This window comes from Myotis brandtii, unplaced genomic scaffold, assembly GCF_000412655.1.
Source record: "Myotis brandtii unplaced genomic scaffold, ASM41265v1 scaffold118, whole genome shotgun sequence".
In the NCBI taxonomy this organism is placed as follows: Eukaryota; Metazoa; Chordata; class Mammalia; order Chiroptera; family Vespertilionidae; genus Myotis; species Myotis brandtii.
The window spans coordinates 1,846,229-1,863,500 of record NW_005354090.1 but is presented as its reverse complement, the minus strand read 5'-3'; the positions used below and the strand labels follow the sequence as shown (position 1 = coordinate 1,863,500).

The following is a 17,272-nucleotide window of genomic DNA, read 5'->3' as shown; positions in this document are numbered from 1 at the left end:
CTTTTGGTGGAGAAGGGTGAGAAGGACCCTCCAGGTAGATCTTAGAGCTTCTGGGAGCTGAAGAACACAGTGCCTGGAGCCCTGGGAAGGAGGGTGCTGCTGGTTGCGATCCTCTCCTCATGTCCCTGAGGCAGCCCAGACTCTGCTCTTCCTGCACCCCAGCCCCTGGCCAGAGCAGCCCTGTGGCCAGTTGGCGGCTGCTGCCCAGCCCCCAGCCCCAGGCTGCCAAGGTTGGCAGCCTCTCGGCCACGCTGCACAACTACGCGCCTCTCCTCCTCAGTTTATTCCTTCCAGATACACAGTTGCTGCTTTTTATTTGGATCACTTTTCTGTGTTATGCTATTTCAGTTGTTTTTCCAATCCCCCCCTCCGCCCCCCTGCCTTTCCCCGTGGCAGAATTCCTAAGAAGAGGAGATTTTGAAGAGACTGTAAGCACATCTGCTCTCTGGCTGCAGCATTCCAGGAGGGCCCTGTCAGGGGCTCAGGTCCCAGGGAGCAGGACACGCTGGGCAGTGGAGGCTGGTGGGCAGAGTGCAGGCCCCTGGCAGTTGAGGCCTTGGTGGGCACACTCACTGCAGCAGGCAGGGCTGAGCCTCAGGGCTCGTGGGTGCTGCCAAAGTCCTGGAGCCGCAGCTCGCCAACTCCCTGGCCCTGCTGGCTGTGGCTGCTGGCTCTCGGCTCAGATGTGTGTATGCCAGGCTTGGGGTGAGAGAAACAAGGAGCCTTCAAAAACACCCTGGCCGTCCTTCTAGTCCTATTTTGTCAGTGGTTCTGAGCGGGTGGGAGTCAGTGTGGGAGTACACTCATGTGTGCTAGAGAGGGTGTGCTGGTTGCATGAAGGCTCAGAATTCACAGGGCCTGGGTTCAATTTCTGACTTTACCACCAATGGCGTGTGAACTCGGGCAAGTTACTGTGCAGTGGGGATGGTAAAATGTCTCCAGCACAGCACTGTTGACAGGGTGAACTGAGTTAATACATGAAGATACCTCCTGGAACATAGTAGGTACTCAATAAGCCTTTCATCTATTATTAGTATGTATGCATGGGGGTATATATGAGATTTAGTAGATTTGGGTGGGGTGTTGCTTCTCAGACTTTGGAGTTTGAGAGTTGCCTGGGAAAGTTGTTAAAAGTGCTAGTTTCTGGGCCTTACCCACAGATTCTGATTCAGCAGGTCTTGGGTGGGCTCAGGAATTTACTTTAATCCGGAGGCCTTGCTAATGCTGACACTGGTCCAAGGCTGATCTGGAGTCATTCAAGGTGTCTGGGTGAATAGATCCTTGAAGTCCTGGACTCGGGTACATCACTCAGAACTGCCTTACAAACGTAGCCAGAGACCAGATGAAGGGGTGGAGTGGGACGAGGCTAAGAGGTGGGCAGAAGCCACTTCAGTCTGAGCCTTGAGGCTCTAAAACAGAATTAAAGTTATAGGGCTTTAAGCAAGGGGTTGACACAGTCCTATTGAGGGATTTGGGTTGGACCAGCTTGGTGTACAAGTTCAGGGCAGAGCAGATGGCAAGGAGGGTGTGAAAGTGAGGTTAGCTCAAGACCCGAGTGGCAGAGAGGTCTGTGCCCTGAAAGCAGAAGCAGCAGTATCTGGAGGAAGAGAGAATCCCCCAGACTGAGTATCTGTGCTAACCCCCTTATCCCTCAGACTGGGCATCTGAGCTGCTGGCGGAGCCTCCAGGCAGGGCCTGGACTCTGTGAGCTGGTCCCTGCACAGTGAGCCAGGCTGCGGCCAGACACCAGGGCGTGGCTGAGGCTAGGAATCCAGCTCTGTCAACTCATCCCTTTAAGAGCTTATAGTTTCTGGATTTTATTTTTCTCCGCTTTTTCTTTTAGGAAAGATCTTTTAGAACAATCCTTTGTTTTGACTGAGCCAAGGACACAGGGAGGTGGGCTGTTCTGAGGCTGAGGAAAGGGCTCGTTGCCTGCTTTGGGGAAGAGACTGCGAACCAGCAGTGGGGTCCATGATGCGGAGGTCACCTCTCCGGGAGCAGGCTGGTGGGGCCGCTCTGAGAGCTGGGTCCTCCTCACCTGTGACCTCCTCTGAGGTGGTGAATTTGATGCATCTATGAATGTGTGTGAAGGTGAGTGAGTGACTCAGTGAATGAGTGTGTGTGTGTGTGTGTGTGAAGATGTGTGTGCGCATAGGTGAGGGTTGTATGTGTGTGTATTCATTCAATTCATTTAACAACCACCACAAAATATCAACTGAATGTGTACGATGCACCAGACAATATCCTAGAAGCCTGGGATACATCAGTGGACAAAATGAAGATCCCTGCCCTTGAGAACCTTACATTTGATGGGGACTTTGTGTGTCTAGCAGGGACGGATATGTGGTTGTGTGTATAAGTCTGTTGTGCACACATATGTGAAGAATGAAGAATAATAGTACACAGGCAGACCTGGGTCAGGAACCATCTACCATTTTCCAGGCATGAATCTGAGCAAAATACTTAACTTTTCTGAGTCTCTGTTTTCTATAAAACGAAAAAATAATCTCGTTCTCTCAAATAATAAATTTCTCTCACAACTATTGTGAGACTGAATGTGAAAATACTAGGAAAACTCCAAGTAAAGTACCTGGCATATGATAGTTTCCAAATGATATTATTTCTTCAAGTCTCCTGTGTAGTTGGAGGATATATTTCTACATGTATGTACCAAGCTTGTGTTTGTGTCTGGGCGAGGTGCCCCTTGGCTGGCGAGGTGTCCCATGTGTCCAAGGTCTGAATGGGTTCTCCCTGAATGAGAACCTTCCTTCCTCAGGATATAAGTCTGGATTCCCATGAGTTGGCCCATGTAAGTCCTGGTTAGGTCTGCCACGAGTCCATTCAGTGCAGTGTGACTCTGTTGTTTGCAGTCTGGTTTTAGTGAACATAAAGCTTCTTGGTCACCCCTTAGTTGATACCCACCTACAATGACGTGCAGCTTCTCTTTTCTCGGTTTCTTGAGCCCCTGGCCATGCTGCTTCCCCTGAGATCTCCTTCTTATCCCCCAGATCATTTGTAGAAGTAAGTCTAGAAGATGGACACAGACCAACCACCAAAGGCAACTATGGGAGCAGGACTGCATTTCTGGGTAATCTGCTTGGAACTTCCAAGATTCTTGCTTTCTCCCGCACAGCAAGAAGAGAGACGAGCCCTGGCCAGGTGGCTCAGTTGGTTGGCCATCATCCTGTGCACTGAAAGGTTGAGGGTTCGATTCCTAGTCAGGGCACATGCCTGGGTTTCAGGCTCGATTCCCAGTAGGGGGTGTACAGGAGGCAGCCAATCAATATTTCTCTCTCACAATGATGCCTCTCTCTCTCCCCCCCCATCCCCCCTTTCCTTTCTCTCTCTCAAAAAAAATTAAAAAATATTTTTAGAAAAAGGAGAGATGGGTCAAATTTCCTCTAAACGCTCCAAGGAGACAGCCCATAGGTTTGGCTATGTTTTCTAAGAGGATGACTCAGAGTGTCTGCCTTCAGCCTCAGCATGCCTCCACTGCTCTATCTCTAAAAGTCCATCGGATGTCCAACTGAGCAACTGAGACTCAATGTGCCTGAAGTCCTATCCATCTTCTTGATCTCAAACCAGCTCCCCCTGGGCATCCAGTTGTCCTGATAAACGACTCCAGCATTCTGCCAGTCACTCCAGCTTGAAATTGCAGAGTCATCCCTTACATGTCCCTCTGTTTCATTTCCCACAGCTAATCAGTTTATCTAATCACTTCAACTTATTCCCCCAACCAGTCCTTTCCCACTCCAATTCCTGCTGCCACCACTCCCCTGGTAGGGTTGTCCTTGACTCCTACTTGTACTATTGCCAAAGTCTCCTACTTGGCCTTCCTGCCTCCAGCTTCCCCCTTCACAACCAGCCAGTCCACCTCCTAAAGCAGTGGTCGCCAACCGGTGGTCCGTGGACTACTGGTGGTCCGTGAGGTCCGAAAGGTTGGCGACCGCTGTCCTAAAGCACCGCCATGCACTCATGGCTCCCTCAGCTTCTAGCCCCAGCTACTTTCTCCACCCACAGCACCCTCTCCTTGCTTCTCCCGGTCCGTGAGGTCTGAAAGGTTGGCGACCGCTGTCCTAAGGCACCGCCATGCACTCATGGCTCCCTCAGCCTCTAGCCCAGCTGTGGGCAAACTACGGCCCGAGGGCCGGATCCGGCCCGTTTGAAATGAATAAAACTTAAAAAAAAAAAAGACCGTACCCTTTTATGCAATGATGTTTACTTTGAATTTATATTAGTTCACACAAACACTCCATCCATGCTTTTGTTCCGGCCCTCCGGTCCAGTTTAAGAACCCATTGTGGCCCTCGAGTCAAAAAGTTTGCCCACCCCTGCCTAGCCCCAGCTACTTTTTCCACCCACAGCACCCTCTCCTTGCTTCTCCTCCACACACTCTCTGCCCCAACCTAACTGATCCCCTTGTGGTCCCCAGCACACTGCTACCTGCTACCCTACCTTTGCTGGACTTGTTGCCCTTACCCACCTGGACTCCTTTCTCCCATTTCAACTTTTTACCTAAATTCTAGCCACTGTAGATAACACCATAACATTTTGAAAACATGACGAGGAGAGGTGGGGAAAGTAGGGGAAAGGGAGCCATAGCTGCAAGCAGTTTGCTAGCGGTAGAGACTTTAGTTCACCTTGGGGCAGACTTCTGCTTTGTTCTGGGAAAACCAACAGAAACCTAAAACTGTACAGTCACTGTCAGCTGAATGTAATGTTCACTGTTCTGGTTCAGCAGTGTAAATAGCCATAATTTGGGAGATGGAGACTGCCTGTTCCCTTCCTTTTTTATCTAAGGTTTGTGGAGAGGAATTGTGAAGGAAGGGAACCTGGGCTGGTCCTTGTGAAGGTGACTATTTTCAGCTGAAGTTTGGTGAGTTGCTTGCAAGAGATTACAACCTTCCTGAGGATGTTGGAGAGGGCTTGGAACTCTTGCTTTGGGAGCCAGGTGACATATCTTGGCACATAGCTGGGAAGAAAGACACTGTCAACCTCTGCACAGTATCCCTCCAGAATCCTGGGGGCACAGAGGAGGCAGCAGCCATGGATGCTGGGGACCCCATAAGGAGCATCTCCAGCAGTGGCCTCCATGAGCCCCACATGGTGACTGCTGTGAAGAGATGAATTTGTGACATCATTCGAGATGACCCATTGGGAGCTCCCAGAAATATTTGAAGGAGTATTGCATAGAGTGAGGCTCAGTGTCATTGCGATTCATTGTTAAAGTAGCAACAAATCACTTATACCCTAAGTAGGCGAAAACTAAATACGCACTGCACTATTAACCATGGTTGCCTCTGGGTGCCAGTATTCTAGACAGTCCATTTTCTTCTTTATATTTCTATGAAACTTTTCAAATTTTCCACCATAAGCATTTGTAATTAGAAAAACAAGAGCTATGAATAAGAAGATATTCTCCTTCTGGTCCCAGTGGAAGCCTCTGCACGGCCCAAGGCTGCTGTGTCTTCCCCTGCTGAACTCCTACAGTAACTCCTGGGTGCAGATCCGTATTTATTCCTTGTTTTAGGTACTTGTGCCAGCTCTGCAAGCTCGTTCAGGATAAGGGGCTCATCTCCTACTTGAGCCCTCCCCCTCTACTCATTCTGCTTTCAGAAGCTATTTCTCAGAACCTGACTGGCCTGCTCCCACCGTGGGCTGTCAGACTTGCTGTTTCATCTGCCAATGCCCTCTCCCCCATTACCCAGACAGCTTGTGGGTCCCTGCACATCACCTTCAGTTTTGACTCAAATGCCACTTCTCAGGGAGGCCTTCCCTGACCAGGCTATTTCTTGTTGCATACCCTCCCAGCACTCTTTCCCCTTTCCTGCTTCATTTCTCCCTATGACATAGACAGATCTCCATCCAACATGCTATGTACGTATTATACTTCCTCATTATCTATATCCTTACACTTGTATGTAAGCTCTAGGAAGGCAAGGATTCTTGTCTATTTTGTCCTTTGCTGTAATCATACTACCTAGTATGTATGCCTAGTATGTATAGAAGATGCTAAAAAAATTGTTAAATGAGCACATTATATAATAATAGTTACCATGTACTGGACACAGAGTAGGTGCTTAGTAATTCCCTCATTCAGTCTTCACAGTGTTTTGAGATAGATAGCATTATCGCTGTCTAAAGATGAAATCAAAGCTCAGAGAGGTTGGGTAACTCAGCTGAAGCCACAAGCTCTTGCATAGCAGAGAGTGGAATGTTTGCTTCAGGGGCCAAGAGCTTCCTTATCAGGAGGTCCTCTCTGTCTTGTGCTTGGGGAAATGAGGCTGTCTCTCATTGGGCTCAACGCCCAGCAGGCCCCCTGAATAAGCTCAGGCTGGGGCTGCCACCCAGCAGGCCTCCTGAACTAGCTCAGGCTGGGGCTACTGCTTCCCTTGTGCTGATTCCCCCACTGCAGGGACCACAGAGCTACTGCTCACAGGTATCATTCCTCAAAAATGGATTCCTCTTTCAATTCAGGTCCCTTCTGTGATAAAAGGCCCATGACCCTACAATCAGAGGAGCCAACTTGCCTCTCCCCTTCTCATGGCCTTTACTCTCTAGCCTGGGGGCTCTAGGTTATGGTATAAATGAGCACAACAACTTCTCTTTTCCTTCTCTCTCATCCATTTTCCCAAAGGAAGATTGGTTGCTCCCTAAGAACCTCTGAAGACCAACAGGGTGGGACACCAGCAAGAACGCAGAAGACTTAGGTTGAAGTTCTGGATCTGCTGCTCACTAGCTATGTCATGAGCTTGGACAAGTCATTTAACTTATATATCAACAGAACAGAATTTTCTTTCCCTGTAGTTTCCTTAAAGTAAGTATTGTAATGCTGGCAAATGTAGAATGTGCCTCATGGGAATGTTGTGCAGATGCATAAGGCAATGTGGTTTTCTTACATAGCATCATGCCTGACACACAAGACTTAATAAATGTTGGCTGCTATCATGATGGGTCATCACTGGCTCGGTAACTGGGCAGCAGGGTCTGCAATCAGCTGGTAGGATGGGGTGTGGGCTGTGGGTTGTAGCTGACCACCATTCCAATCACCCACTAAACTTTCCTAGAACTTCAGTTCTCAGTTTGTATTCCTTCTTCAGTTCACAGTCATGACTTTTAAAAGACCTTGATTAGGACACTTTTCAGAATATGTAACCTCTTACTCAGTACATTATGTTTCTGCTGGGAGGTAATTGTTGCCATCTCTGCTGGGCTGCACAATTTGAGGAATAATTTGCACAAGCACCAATTGCCACCCTGACCAACACATGAAGCATAATTATCTCTAGTGGAAACTGTGATTGAGCCTGTGAATCGAAGCCTGATTTGCAGGGCTGTAAATGAGCTGCCACCTCTGGAGCACTATGTGCCTGCTAGATGTTAGGGCTATAATCAACCTCAGCCTGTTTCCAAATACTCGTTTTCCAAGTTCCAGTAGGTCAAAAGTCCTCATTCTGGTGTCAAGTTCTGTAGTCCGTGGCTGCACTGAGACCTTCCTAATGTCCAAGACATGACTCATAGTTTTCAAGGGAATTTCCTTTACTGTTTTTGCTTTCTAGTCATAATATAGTAAGTATGATTTGGAGCAATCCATCTGCTACCACTCCCATTTTCCCAAAGGAAGATTGGTTGCTCCCTAAGAACCTCTGAAGACCAACAGGGTGGGACACCATCAAGAACCCTGCTCTCCTCACTCAGTATTTGGCCCAGGAAGATTTAGTTTTATTTGTGGCTGAAGGGGAAGGAAATGGGGGATTCAGGCCTATCTTCTCCCTCATTTGAATGACCATACACAATAGAATTCATCTCTTGTCCTCACCATGGCCAATATCTGCTCTACACATGGGCCTAGAGGCCAGATTTTGAGTACTTCTGAGAAGCTGATGGCATCTGTGACATGGGAGGTCTTTCACTCTGAGAAAAGGGTATGTATTCTGCCAGCTCTTTGTACCATCTGAAAACATGCTGAGAATCCTCTTTGCAGGTCCACAAATGTTATCTGATTGTTCCATGGCATGAAAAACTTAATTTGAGGCTAAGTGGCAAGAGCATACTAAAGGCTGAGGCAACATGGCCTAAAAGGGCAAAACATGCTGAGTTTGAGCAAAAATACACATTCTACATGTAGTCAGCACTTCGAAAACACTGGAGAGAAAGTAGGCAGAGCTGGGATCAATATTCACAGATAATTCTCCAACTTTATTTTAGCCTCCTTTTTACCTCCTACAGGCCAGTGTGTGTCATAATTACTTTGGCTACACAATCTTTGTTTGTATCTCCAGAGAGACAGCAGTCTTTGAAGAAAGAACACAAGTCCGGAGACAGAAGACCAGAGTCTGGAAGGAGTCCCAAGATGAAGGAAATGTAAAATAGTGGAAAATGCAGGCTTTTTACTCAGTCAGACTTCCTTGTTTTGTTATACACTATCTGTGGACCTTTATAGCTTATCAAAGTCTGTTTGCTTAGTGCAAAATGGAACAGATATATATCCTGTAAGATTGTTATAAAGATCATTAAAACATATGTAAAGCATAAAAAAGCTGGCTCATCTTAGGTATTGAAGAAATGGCAAGTATTAGCATGATTAACATCTGTAAAATGGAGGTATTTAGTAATACCTACTTTGCAATATGGTTGTGAAAAGTAGGAAGAGCTCTGGCTGAGTCGCTCAGTTGGTTGGAGCATTGTCCTGTGCACCAAAAGGTTGCAGATTCAATTCCCGGTCTGGGCACATAACAAGGTTGCAAGTTCGATCCCAGGTGGTGGTGTGTATAGGAGGTAACCAATTGATGTTTCTCTTTCACTTCTCTCTCTCTCTCTCTCTTCCTCTCTAAAAGTCAAGAAAAATATATCCTTGAGGGAAGATTAAAAAAAAATTAGAAAGAAAAATGCCTTTGGCCTGTAGATGTTTAATAAATGGTTACTGTTGTTAGTTCTGTCTTTGCCAGGTACTATGCCTTTGACCTTCAGCAAAGTCACCTCTGCCACTGGTGAAATGAGGAGTATTTCTACTCTACCCCACTCCCATAAGGCCTGCAGGTGCAGCTGGAGGTAATTACACATGCTTTGCTTGTGTTTTGGAGTTGTGATAACTAAAATCACACAGCACATATTGGAAGGCAGGAATGGGGACAATGTGCTAGAATGAAACACACTGAATTGGGGAGCAAGAGGGTTGGGTTGTACTTTTGGTGCTTGTTTGCTGACCATCGGCAAATCACCAAGTAATCTGGTCTTTAGGTGCACGCACTGCTGACCTCTCAGCAGCCGTGAGAAATACAAATGTGAGAAATTATCATCCTTATCAATCCTTGAGGGTAAGGCCAATCTTCCCCTTTTCATCTTTAGAACCTAGCAAAGTCCTTGGCATATAGTGGGCACTCTATATTTTTGTTTGTTTAATGAGTTATAAACTGCCCAGAAGTCCTATTTTTAAACATTAATTAACTTTTTTGCCCATATACTTATAGCTTTTGGTATCAGTCTGATTTTTTGGATAACTGGGTCTGTGTCTCAAAGTGTTTTTATTCCATGCTAACCTTAACATACTCGGAAATGTTATTTGGACATAACTACAAGCAGAAAAAAATTGGCATTAAAGAGAGTAGAGCCCGGCCAGTGTGGCTCAGCTCAGTGGTTGAGCATCGACCTATGAACCAAGAGGTCACGGTTCAATTCCCAGTCAGGGCACATGCCTGGGTTGGGGGCTCCATCTTCAGTGTGGGGCGTGCAGGAGGCAGCCAATCAATGATTCTCTTTCATCATTGATATTTCTAACTCTCTCTCCCTCTCCCTTCCTCTCTGAAATCAATAAAAAAATATATTTTAAAAAAGAGAGTAAAAAGCGGCTCTTCTGTATATGGTAGCTGTAGCACATTTTCATAACTCAACACCTATCTCTGGTTTGGTTACCCTTCTTCTAGGTTCCCTTTTATTCTATGTACCCATTCTATAGGATTTATCTGGAGTGATGATGGTAGGCATTGCAGAAGCCCCACTTTGAAGATGGCCCTTCATGAGTAGTTAAGAATGTGAGGGGCAGGATGGGATGATTACAAAGTCTCCTCCAAATTGGAAGTGGCAGATGCAAAGTGACAGGTAGAAACATGGATCAGGGCACTGGGCCGATGCCCAACCAACTGAGCCACACCAGCCAGGGCCCTCAGTCATTTTTAATGCTATTTCCCACCCCAAAGTATTTTTCCTCTTTACCTTCCTCTCTTCTGACCACCCCATTTCACCTCTTCCCAAAGCCTGACCAAAGCCTCAGCCAATTACTCCTGCTGAGTTAGGTGTCCCCCTGTAGCCTTCAACTCACTACACGTAATTTCTGGTTTATTTATTTACTGTCAAGTTCTGAAAAGTAGGCCCTTTATCTTGTTCAACATTCTATCCCCAAAGGCCCCAAATAGTGCACCACAGTAAAGATAATGCTCAGCAAATGTTTAATTTATTTAGTATACCAGAGCATACGTCTAATTTATTGCATTTTAATTTTTCTCTAGATACTGTAATAGCTAAGCAAATAAAGGTACATATCAATCTTTTTTCTTTATACAATAGACAAAAAGTGTTGGGAAGCTGTTGACCAATCAGCTATATTTTTCCTGGTACCAGATCATCACATTGCAGAGCTCCCTGGAACCATTAAAGTACAGTATTACTATGCTGCATAATTTGTTTTAGATCATGGGATGTAGGGAGCGGCTGTAGGGTTAAGCCTCGGACTGACCTGTGACAGGGCCACAAACAACTCCCAGCTTGGAGGGCAGAGCCCTCTTAGCATAATTAAGCTTGACCTTATAGTCCTCCCTTGCTCCTTCCTAGGTAGTTAATGGGCTGTAGGAGGTGCAGCAAGTGCTGCCAAAATAAGGTGAAACTCACAAGAACATTGTAAACATGTTGACCACTTATCTTGTTTTGCTTTGTGTGCTCTGACTGTAAAATAAAGCTTTGGCTTGCAGACTGGGTCACTGTTTCCTCACCCAGGCACAGTGATCCGACCTAGCCCCAGCTGTATCCTCTTTTCTGTCTTCTTTAACCCTTTTTGGTCCAACCTCGAGGCTGACTCGACAGACCAGGCACTAGGAGCAGGTCCAACGTCGAGCAATAAGAACATTAAAAAGTTCAACATTCAATCCCGTCAATTAATTTGGACCAGACTGTTTGAATTCCAAAAATAACATTGGACCGCAAAGGGTTAATCCTTCACCACCCCTCCTCAGGCTCACTGAACCTGGCCATGCTGGCGCGGCACAATGGGATAAAATACAAAGTTTTTCAAACGATTTTACAAAACCATCAAAACTCTATTCACAAAATCCTACAAGAAAAAGTACCCCAATCTCATAAACACCAATTTGAGTATATTAAATGTAACAAAACATGGCAAGATACAAAACTTAAATTTGAGTTACACAAGATGTACTTGATCAACAAACTAAAGCCTCCTGAGGCTTGAGAAGTAATAACCCTGCCCTCACCTACAACACTTCAGACTCAATCATTAGCTTCCATAAGGACCGCTCCCCCTCGCTGACCACTTTTCTTCAGCCCTCACAGGGGTGGGTGCCAGCCCTAGCACTGGCTCTGGCCCTAACCCTAACCCTCCTACTGGCCTCGCTCTGACCCTGTTGACTTGCCCTGCCAGGGCCTCATGGTACTGCACTTGCCAGTGCTGGGGTTCCTTTTCATGGAGCTTGGCCACAAAACCCAAGATTTCCAATTTGCTGGTTTCCAGGTTTCTTAGGGGACCCAAGAGAATGAACAACCTAGTAGTGGATTGGTGCGAGGCGCCTGCCTGTAACTGAGGTATTGCTGCTGCATGAACTCTTCCATAATAATCCTCTTTGGGTGCCCCAAGAGGCAGAGATGTTATCGGCATACCTGGAGGGCCACACCCGCCACCGACGCAGCATCTCCCAGACCTGTGCCTCCCTGGCGTTATTACCTTGATTCATGTGGATAAAGCCCAAGACCATCATTAAGGGACCCAATCTGGGGCCACCTCCTCCCAGGTCCTCCTCCTCCTCAGGAGGCTTTAGTTTGTTGATCAAGATCTGTGTGGTGCTTGAGGCCCAGCTGTTTTCAGCTCAAACTCAAAGGCATACCGCAGATGTCCTGCGGCCTAGCGCTGATCTCAGGGAAAAGATCCTCTAAGTCTCGGATGACATATTTCCCCATCTCGGAGCGAGGGGTGGGACTCTTCCTTTTGTCCTTCACCAGCAGGAACCGCACCAACTCCGCCACCACGGGTCCCTGGGCCAAAGCTTGGGCTGCTAAGACCCTCGCGCCTTTTCCGGTGAGGCCGGGCTCCGGGGCCCCGCCCACTCGGGGCGCCAAGGTTCTCCTGGGGGCTCTCCTGCAGGTGGGGGCTCTTCTGCAGGTGGGGGTCCTCCTGCAGGTGGGGCCCCGGGGTCTCCTCCTGCGAGGCGGTCAGGGCTCACCGTCTCAGCCTGGAGGATGGGGAGACCTCCCCTCTCGGGTTTCTGCAGCGTATTTTCGGGCAGCCAGGTGCAAACCCCAGTGGAGGGGCTGGGCAGAGGCTGGGGCGGCGGGAGGAGGACTAGGAAGACGACAGAAGGGGCTTTGTGGCCGCTGGGCAGCGCTTTAGGACGCGGGACGGTGACCGCCACGCGGATAGCGCCCAAGACTGGCGGGGCGCCACTGCGCAGCCTCAGTCCGCGCCCGCGCGCGGCTCGCGGGGCTCCTTCCGGCCAACGGAGGCAAGATGCGGGCCCGGGACGCGCGAAGCCCCGCCCCTTCCGGCCCCTCTGGTGGAGGGGTACACGCCTGCTTCTCTGGGTGCCGGGTCGATGCGGACGTGTCCCGTCTGAGCGGCTATTTAGGCTGCAGAGCCGGAGGGGCGGTTTTCACATCCAGGACAGCGGAGTGGGGGCGGTTTGAACGTCCAAGGAAGAACTAGGGGTGGAGTCCTAGCCATGTCTCCCAGCAGGTGCTTATTTATAAGGGTGTGTATTGGGGACTTTGAGGGATGTACTCCGGCCCCAGTGCAGAGCGCGGGGTGAGAGCTGTAGGGTAAGGCTGTGCTGGCCAGTGAGTGAAGCGCCCTGAACAGGATGCTTGGGCTATTATTGCAACTCACTCTGAACACACTGGGGAAGTGCTGCAGGGGGGCTGAGGCCAGGGGGCGCCTGGACCAGTCTGTGTTTCCCGCCTCCCTCGCCCTGTGGGGGATGGATTGGAGTAGGGCCGACCGAAAGCTGGGAATCCAATTTGGAGTATTACTATAGTGCAGAGCAGGAACTGGGTTTTGGCCTGTCTTATTCATTGGTGTATCCTTAGCTCCTAGAGCAGTGTCTGCTACGCTGAGGCACTCCATAAATATTGTAAAATAGATGATGAAGGGGTCAGGATAGCAGATTCTACAGGGATGAAAGACAAATGATGAGATATTTTGAGGTACAGCTGGCAGAAATAGTGACTGTTGCAGTGGTTCTCAACCTGTGGGTCGCGACCCCTTTGGCGGTCGAACGACCCTTTCACAGGGGTCGCCTAAGACCATCCTGCATATCAGATATTTACATGACGATTCATAACAGTAGCAACATTACAGTTATGAAGTAGCAACGAAAATAATTTTATGGTTGGGTCACAACATGAGGAACTGTATTTAAAGGGCCAGAAGGTTGAGAACCACTGGAAAAGGGAGCTTTTTTAACCTAATCAAATTTAACTACACCCGTATTTTCTTTTTGCATACTCTACTCTGAGCTTTCTTCTACTTCCTGCCCCTCTTTCCTCCTCCTCCTCCTCCTCCTTCTCCTCCTCCTTCTTTCTTCTTTCTTTTTCCTCCTCCCTCCCTCCCTCCCTCCAGGATTTAGCTTAAGTGTCACCATTCCAAAGCCTCCTTAGTCTCCATCATGGAAGTTGTTTATTGCCATCTCTGAATCACCATAGCAATTTGTATTTATTTAACATCCACTCATATAGACCTTATTATGTGCTAGGCCCTGTTGTAAACACTTTTCAAATATTAATTTAAATCTCATTAAGGTAAGTACTATTATCATCATCCCTATTTTATCGATATGTCTTATGGCATTTGTTTTTTACTAGCTATATAATCTTGTTACCTAAACTCCCTGCTTCTCAGTTACCTTTTCAGTAAAATGGGTATAATATTAGAAACAACATTGTAGAGATTATGTGCTTGGCAAATATTGAATGTTTGATAATGTTAACTGTTATTTATTACATTTTTTAATGTGCTGGTACTGTACTAAATACTTACATGTATTAACTCATCTACTCATACAAGCCCTTCGAGGTTAAGTGGTGTTATTCCCATTTTATAACTGAAGTAACATACAAAAATGTTAAGTAACTTGCCCAATATCATATGATTGGCATTTGAACTGTATAGTATAACTCCAGAGATCATGCTTTTAATCACTACATTAACAGGTGTTAATTATTATTATTATTATTGACCATACTTTGTATTTTAATTATTTTTGTGCTGATCTTTTTACCCTCCAAAACAAAACATTCTAAAAACTAGGGCTGTGTCTTTAAGTTTTGGGAGAGCCCCTCAGAGTTGTCACTTAGTATATAATTGTCACTGAATAACTGATGGAAGACTTTACTTTTTTACATAGGAAATAAAATTTATTTTAAGTAAATATGCGACGATTAGGTTTTTCCAGATATAATTACAAACTTCATTTTAAAAACTTCTGAAAATATATACCCATTTATACTGTATGACTTACAAATTCTGAGAGTGTGTGAAGCAGGAAAATGTTTATTATAATCAAGCTTGAGGCTATTATTAGCCTCCATTGTGTCAAACATTTTATGTACAGTATAATTTAGTCCTCACAAATCCCTATTAGGAAGGTATTATTATCCTTATTTTACAAATGGGAGAACAGTCACAGAGAGGTTAAATCACCTGTCCCAAACCACCCACCTGTTACGTGCTAGACCGGAAATGAGAACCTAGATCTGTCTATTTTGAAGACTGTACTCATGACTGCCATACTGGGTTGCCTGGTTATCAGTTTCTCCTGAAGGTAGAGAGAACCACTCCCACCTAAAAGGTAGCGCTAGAGATAAAATAGTCCACTTAACGTATCTTTTTCATATAAAGCATTGCCAAAGAGATATGCAGAAGATATATGCAAACGCTATATTGAATGGAAAAAAATTTGACAAATTAACAGTAATAACTGAATGAATAATGTACCACTACTCATCAAAACAAGAAACAAACTACTGATAAAACATGGATGAGTCTGGCAGACATTATGTTGAGCAAAGAAAAAAGATACAAAAGGTTACATACAATATGACTTAATCTGATGTTCAAGATAGGTTAAGCTAATCTGTGATGATAGACATTGGAACAGGAGAGTGGGGTTGCCTGGAAAGGGATATACATCAAACTTTCTGGGGGTGATGAAAATATTCTGTATCTTGATTTGGGGGTAGGTATACATCAAACTGTGCCCTTAATATATATGCATCTTACAGTATATAAATATACTTTAAAAATTATAACAACAAAAGTTTTTTATTGAGGTGTAATTGACATATTAGTTTTTGGTATATAACATAATGATTCTGTATCTGTATATATTGCAAAGTGATCACAGTAGTCTAGTTTAACATTTGCTACCATACATAGTTAAAAATTTATTTTGTTTTATGATGAGAACTATGAGGTGTGTATTTTTATTCTTATTTTATAGAAGAGGAACCTGAGGCTCAGGGAAATTAACTTGCCTAAAGTTACCCAATTAATAAATGGAAATGTCAAACCCAGTCTAGATATTTTTAACTGTAAATCTCATAATACTTTCAAGACCATTGGAGTGGCTTTCAGGTTGTGATTGTCACTGAAATTCATAAGACAAAATAGGTTTACCAGGCATGAGGTTTATGTGGCCTTAAGGGATCCTTTATAATAAAGAGGTAATATGCAAATTGACCATCATGCCCTCACACAAGATGGCCTCCCCCCCCCTCCCCCCCGCCCCGTGTAGCTTCCACAAGATGGCTGGCAGGGGAGGACAGTTGTAGGTGATCAGGCCAGCAGGAGAGGGCAGTTGGGAGGGGGGGCCAGGCCTGCAGGGGAGGGCAGTTGGGAGCAACCAGGCCAGCAGGGGAGGGCAGTTGGGGGTGATCAGGCTGGCAGGGGAGGGCAGTTAAGGGTAACCAGGCTGGCAGGGAAGGGCAGTTGGGGGCAATCGGGCCAGCAGGGGAGCAGTTACGTGTCAATCAGGCTGGCAGGGAAGTGGTTAGGGGGTGATCAGGCTGGCAGGCAGAAGTGGTTAGGGGCAATCAGGCAGGCAGGCAAGTGAGCTGTTGGGAGCCAGCAGTCCCAGATTGTGAGAGGGATGTCCGACTGCCAGTTTAGGCCCGATTCCACAAGGATCGGGCCTAACTGGCAGTTGGTCATCCCCCGAGGGGTCCCAGATTGGAGAGGATGCAGGCTGGGCTGAGGGACAACCCCCCCCCCCCAGTGTATGAATATCATGCACTGGGCCTCTAGTACGGAATAAGGAGCAGAATAGCATGTTAAACAACAGTGTCATGAAGGCCTTGGACATCCAGAGCCAACAATCACCATTATGTTCTTTTTTTTTTTTTTTTTAACTTAAGGGAAACTTTTTTTAGTGTTTTTTTTAAAATATGTTTTTATTGATTTTAGAGAGAGAGGAAGGGAGAGAGAAACATTGATGAGAGAGAGAAACATCAATCGACTGCCTCTAGCACGTTCCTCACTGGGGATCAAGCCCAGTGGGGATCAAAACTGGGCATGTGCCCTGACTGGAAATCAAACCAATGACCTCTCTCTCTACATGGGAGGATGCTCAACCAACTGAGCCACACCCACCAGGGCTAGTCTTTTTAAAGCAATCCAGTTTTAAAATAACTTGAGGTTAGGAGGGATATGAAAGAACATGAAACCTTCTAACAGAGTCAGGCAGATAAGCGGGAGGATGGTCACTGGACAGGGCGTCCACGTCAGATCCTTGTCCTGGACATGAGGTCACAGATTCTGGTCAGTTTATTGTTTTCTTTAGTTTCTTACTCAACTGTCTTCTCCAGCAAGTGGATGTGCATCTGCTCCCTTCTCAGGCTCACCGGGAAGGCCGCGGCTTCCACTTGGGCCTTGCTGGGGTCTAGGTGATCTCCTTGTTTGCCTACTTGAGTTGCTCTTCTGTGTGGGTCTTCAGCACACGGTATCTCTGGCCTTCTTTCTCAGTTCTTAGTATGTAATCCTCAACACACTTCAGCGATT

At 46.5% G+C, this 17,272-nt stretch overlaps 1 protein-coding gene across 1 annotated transcript; it reads right to left on the bottom strand.

Moving 5' to 3' along the window:
* Positions 1 to 11,549: 11,549 nt before the first annotated feature.
* On the bottom strand, positions 11,550 to 13,882 carry LOC102244463 (melanoma-associated antigen F1). Its single transcript, XM_014530702.1, is given in 8 exon segments — positions 11,550 to 11,620; positions 11,623 to 11,754; positions 11,757 to 11,880; positions 11,883 to 12,060; positions 12,062 to 12,334; positions 12,336 to 12,424; positions 13,106 to 13,187; positions 13,857 to 13,882. Coding segments are annotated over 8 exon segments (975 nt in total).
* Between the last annotated feature and the right edge of the window lie 3,390 nt (positions 13,883 to 17,272).